This window comes from Octopus bimaculoides, chromosome 2 (genome assembly GCF_001194135.2).
Source record: "Octopus bimaculoides isolate UCB-OBI-ISO-001 chromosome 2, ASM119413v2, whole genome shotgun sequence".
NCBI classification, from domain to species: Eukaryota; Metazoa; Mollusca; class Cephalopoda; order Octopoda; family Octopodidae; genus Octopus; species Octopus bimaculoides.
Window position 1 is genome coordinate 1,323,691 of NC_068982.1, and position 6,256 is coordinate 1,329,946.

General features: G+C 33.5%; 1 protein-coding gene across 6 annotated transcripts in view; it reads right to left on the bottom strand.

The window, feature by feature from the left end:
• LOC106879777 (biotin--protein ligase) overlaps positions 1 to 6,256 on the bottom strand; it is a 69,603-nt gene that overhangs the window by 39,212 nt on the left and 24,135 nt on the right. For all 6 annotated transcript variants that reach the window (XM_052975271.1, XM_052975263.1, XM_014929480.2 and 3 more), the window contains one exon: positions 351 to 1,038. In XM_052975271.1, coding sequence (XP_052831231.1) covers positions 351 to 920 — 570 coding nt within the window. In that variant the 5' untranslated portion in view covers positions 921 to 1,038. The remainder of the gene's footprint in view (positions 1 to 350; positions 1,039 to 6,256) is intronic.

The window sequence follows — 6,256 nt, forward strand, 5'->3', positions numbered from 1 at the left end:
TATATATATATATATATATATATATATATATATATATATATATCTATATATATACACATATCTATAGCATAAAGTCATTAGATGCAACAGGTGAAGATTTACTTTTCCCATATGGCTTCCATATGATTACAGCCATTTTCTAACCGTCTTCATGAAGTATTCATTTCAATATGCAAAAATTGTGCAAAAATTATACATACATGCTTGCATCAATATGTATGGTCAGAGTTATACAATAAAATTGTATTTTCACAAATTAATGCAAATAAAGAAAACTTTCTTTTTTGTTGCCAACAGAAAATAATAATAATAAGAAAAAAATTCTCAAGGAAATAAAAATGAATTCTTACCTGAGATAATACTAAGATACCATTTTCAAAATTGCTCATAGATATTACCAAAGGTAGTTTGGGTTCATTTTCTTGCTTTCCTAGGACATTGAAAGGTACAAGAGATAACTTTGAAGATGTCAGAGAAACATCAGGTATTACTGGAACCATCATAACTTTGCCTTGGTATTCCATTTTTGTAAAGCTCCAAGTAAAGCTGGAATTATGAGCTGAAGCTTTTCTTTCAACAAAATCAAAATGTAAAATGGATGCTCCAAAACAGAGAACTTTCCCTCCTGTAGCAAGATATTTTTGAATAAGCTCCGACAAGACATTATTTGGTTCTTGTTCATTGCAGTCAGAAGAGACAATGAGTAATTCTGTATTGTGTTCCCAAGGGTCGCTAAACAATTGGTTTGGTTTCAGGTGGTATATTAAATACCGGTCAGTATTAAGACAAAGACACAAGATGGATTTAAGCTTCTCAAAATTTTTATCAGCCTCGGCTAAGCTTGTCTCTTTACTGCTGCAATAAATATTAATGACTGGTGGCTTTGATGGTTTATCCAAAGGAAGAGAAAAGTCAGACATTTTGGATCGATAAGTTGATTATTTATAAATCCAGAAATCCTGGATTTCTTTCGTTTTGTATATCAAGCCACAGAACTAGATATAAATAGTTTATTGTTTATTTGTGATATGATTAGACCTGAAAAGACAACAACATCAGAAAATGAAAATGTTGATAAGATAGATTAGTATCAATGTAATCATTGAAATTTTTCTGATTCTTGTTATTTAAGTAATTTTGTCAAAAAACATAATGGCAAATGAAAGAAGACAGAAGTGGAGTAGACTCAACAGGCCAGATTATAACAAAATGTTAAAAGGGAGACATATGTCATGTTAGATAATGGTGTACTCAGGAGAATAGTCAGAAAACAAATATTGAAAACGACAATAAAAACATGCAATCAAAAACAAAAATATCAAAAAGAAAATAATAAATGTGAAATACAAGTGAAATAAGCTGCATTTGTTAGGCCCTGACGAGATTAAATTTAATATTTCAATTAAATTTTTTCAGGAAATTTGGCCACTGAATTAGTGTAGAAGATAAAATATTTATTTCTCATTTCTTCAGTTCAAAATAATGTCACAAACCAAAAGAAAAGAATAATAAATTCCTGTAAAATATAACCTTTCAAGTCTAAGGAAATTAAAATTTGTTTTTATAAATAAAATTAAATATAGAAACATTTTCATGAACCAGCACAAATAAGAATGGGAAAAACTGGTGATAAGAATGTTTGAAGTAGATTATAAATTCTTCATAGATTAATTCATATCTTTAAGGTAAAATATCTTTCTCTTCATTATATCTTTGTTTTGATTACACTGACCTAAATTTTGGGACTCGCATTCCTATCTTCCTCTCCAATTCACTCTCCTTCCTTTCCCAACTGGGGTATTCATGTATTTACTCTACAGTAAAACACCCTTATCTGTCCTTCCCTCAACTGGCACAAAGCCACTCCCCATTTCTCAGTTGAGGGTTTTTTTGTTTTGCAAAGTACTTGATGACTTTGCTAGTGCTATGTAAAAAGCACTGGTGATGGTGCCATGTAAAAAGCACTGGTGCTGGTGTCACATAATAAGCACCCAGTACACTCTGTAAAATGACTGGCACTAGGAAGAGTAACATCCAATCTTGCCAGCTCCTGTTAAAGCATCCAACATGGATGTTGAATGATGATGATGATGATGATGATGATGAATGTGTCTGTCTGTCTGTCCAACAATTTTGATATCCTCTTTGTGAATTTATTTGCTTTTCTCTCTCTTATATCAACATCTGTGATTACCATAACAGCAATAATATACTTACAACAAAAATAATATAAGAATTAATGAGGTTGTTATGGACATTTGTATATTGAATCTGATGCATGTTTTACTTGGAGTCCATCTTATTTTGAATTCCAATCAATCATCAAATATATATTCCCCTGACCTTCATGTCTCATTTCCATCAAACAATTCTAGTTAGGTTCCACTTCTCTTAACATCAAGTCTAATGTTTATAATCTTCTTCCCTGGAAGATACTCACAAACGCAATTTCAAAACTTAATGAAAGCATCTGATGGTATTTTAAAACTTTTTTCTTTAATTTCTCTTTAAATTATTTCAGCTTTAAAGCTGTGGCCATGTTATTTGTAATATATAGCTAATTTAATCATCATCATCATCATCATCATTTAATGTCCATTTTCCATGCTGGCATGGGTTGGATGGTTTGACTGGAGCTAGCAAGCCAGAGGACCTCGCCAGACTCCAATTGTATATTTTGACATAGTTTCTATGGCTGGATGCCCTTTCTAATGCCAACCACTTTACAGAGTGTACTGATGCTTTTTGGCACCACACAAAAAAGCATGCGTGCTGGTGCCATGAAAGGATATCCCAGAAAATACTTTGCATAACAGAATTAAATACTAACCAAACATCTAATTCAATTTCAGATATAGTTTTTAAGATTGTTGTCTTTAAGAACTGCAATGGTGTCTTAAAAACTGCAACAAAAACTCATCATCCACCGGAGCAGTTTTCTGAGTAAAATGATGTTGCAATCCTGCTGCTTTGTAAACATAGAAAACATGGAAATTTCATAAAACCAAATTGGAGTTCAATTCTGACTTTTTAAATTAGTTCATAGGAACCAATTAAACATATGATAATTTACCATTCTTTTGCAGAAGTTGCAAACTTAGAAGTGTGTGGGATATCTATATAAAAGATCATGGTTATATATGATGTCAATTGCTTTTAGGCTGCTCTTTAAAGCATCAACAAACAACATCCATTTAACTTTTTCCATTCCAAATAGTTTAAATAGGTTTTGGCTATTTTTCGATATTGTGCCAAAACTGTCCACTTCAAGTTTATTTGTTTGTTTGATCTTGATACCATGAAACCTAAATTGGAAATGATATAAAAATATATTTTTTAAATAGTTTTTATGTTGGTCTTCAAATAATATAGATTTAATCAATAATTCAGCACCAGACAAGTACTGAGTTGATTAAATCCACAACATTCTACAAAATTTATAGACTTGTTCCAATGAAATAAAGAAACCGGACAAAATGGTAAGAGGCATTTCATCTGTCTTTACATTCTGCTGAGGCCAACTGCCTTTCATCCCTTTCAGGGTCAATAAAATAAGTACCAGTTAAGTACTGGGGGTGTGTGTGTTAATATCATTGACTTATCCCCTCCCCTCAAAAACTGCTGGCCATGAGCCAACATTAGAAACCATTATTGATACAGAAATAAACTTTAGACATTATCTCCTATAATGCTGATACAGAATATCAAAATGAACATTTTCCAATTTCCATTGATTGAAAGAAAGGAAAATGTAATCTGCTAATGGGGGCACAAATTAATTTAAGAGCCATTCTCAAATAAAGTACCAGAATGAAAAAGATAGTCTACAATTATATTTAAAATTGTTTAGAACATTTAATTAATACAATTAAAAACAAATGTTGAGAGGCTAATCATCATCGTTATCGTTTAATATCTGCTTTCCATGCTGGCATGGGTTGGATGGTATAAATTCTGTGACATAGAGGTGTACTATTACTTTGTGAGATGAAATTCTGCTAGGATTGATCTTGACTGGCTTCCTTGGGATGGAATCGGTTGACCACACAACTTCTAAACAAATGTCTTTGTACAAAGATATCAATTTCAACATACACAAACATATTGTCATTATTGTATTAACCTGAATTCCATAATGACATGGGTGGATAAAACTGTCACAGAATGTCTCACCAAATGTTCTTGTCATTTCTTCTGTGAAGACCAGCATTCAGAGATTTCTCATCACAGCTTCTTCATGGATTCTTGGAACATTTTTATGCAATGTTTGCAGTGCATCTCCACTTTAGTGAAATTATTTCTTACAAAGGTTTCATAGAATCTGCTTTTCACCAAAAGAAAGAATTTCATTGATGTCAATGAATGATCTCTTGGACAACTTTCCATCCTTTTCTTATTCTAGCTTTTGGTTCCAGCATCTCCAGCCCTAATTAAATTAATTACGTTACAGAAGCCATCAACTTTGTACAGTGAAGTTTCTCTACTTCAAATCATGGATGCTTCTACTTTTGTGCATTGATCATATCCCAAACCTGGGTTGTCTATCAGCCAGAGACCTAACTGCATTTCAGTGAACCTATTCTTCCCACTAAGTAGCTAATCTCATGGATTATCTATTACCTTCCTATATATTAAGCAAAACCACTTTGCTCATTTCCCAAACACTCTACTTTTTCAATACCCTCAGGGATCATTCCACTGCCCCAGGGACACTTGTTATTGACCCCTGTCATTCACTTGTATCCTTCACCCACCCCTATTCCTGTCAATCCTTTTCACTCATTTACTTAGTTTCCATCAACTTTGGTAGTTCATCAAATACTGCCCTTCCCCTTTACTTCTTCTCCCTCACCACATACTCCTAACATGTAATTTTTCCACAGACACTCATGGAAGACATGTATTGAACATCCTCCCTGCTGAAGATGCTGCTTAAGCATTAGTATGCTCTTTACTAGATTACATTCTATTCACTAATTCATGTCTTCAAATCTTATTTCACACATTCAATCATTTACTTCAAAATTTCACCTTCTCTCACCTTATTCTTTCTATTTCACTTTATTGTATTTTCATTTTATTTCATTTAAACTCCTCTTTGTTGTATTTCTCCACATTTATAATTATTTTGCATTATCTGTTCACATACCTTATTACTCTATTAGTAACAGGTTTTGATAAGCATATACATATGTATGTATGTATATATATATATATATATATATATATATATATATATACACACACACATATATAATCATTAAAGTCTGTTTTCCATGCTGGCATGGGTTGGATGGTTTGACAGGAGCTAGGAAGCCAGATGACTGCACCAGACTTGACTGTCTGTTTTGGTATGATTTCTACAGCTGGATGCCTCTCCTAATTCCAACTACCTTACAGAGTGGACAGTGTGCTTTTTACGTGGAACCAGCTCTGGCAGGGTCACACTTATGGATTCTGGAAGATATGGAACACATCAGACAAGCTTTGATGAGGGGTCTGAATAGCTCTGCTTGGAGGCATTCCATTGAACTTGGCATCAGTAAGGCGTATTTTGCATGAAGACCTGCATTTCTGCCCATACAAATTGTTCATTGGGCAACAGTTGAAACCATGGGACTATGCACAGTGGCTTCACTTCACACGTCAGATGGAAGCAATTTTCGAGGCAAATGACAACATCATTTTATTAATGAGTGATGAAGTGCATTTTCATCTCAATGGCATAGTGAATCAAGAGAAGGCAGCTATTCATGTGGAAGTCGCCCAAATCAACAGAGCAATGCTGGAGAGAGTGGAGGCCAACTTCCAAGATCGCCTTTAGAAATGCATCAACAAAGATGGACACCACATGATGGATGTTGTTTTCCACACTTAATTTTGACAAATAATAATTGAATACAAACACATTGATGTCAATAAAATCTGTTTGCTGCTAAAATTAATGATTTTGTGAATTTCTCACAAACGTCCGTCCTCTTTGCCGCACTCTGTATATACACCCTGTATATACACCCTGTATATACACAATCACTCACATACTCTTTTACTTGTTTCAGTCATCTGACTGTGGCCATGCTGGAACACCATCTTTAGTTGAAAAAAAACAACCCCAGGACTTATTCTTTGTAAGCCTAGTACTTATTCTATCAGTCTCTTTTGCCGAACCACTAGGTTTTGGGGACGTAAATACACTAACATTGGTTGTCAAGCAAATACACACACACATATATATATATATGTATATATATATATA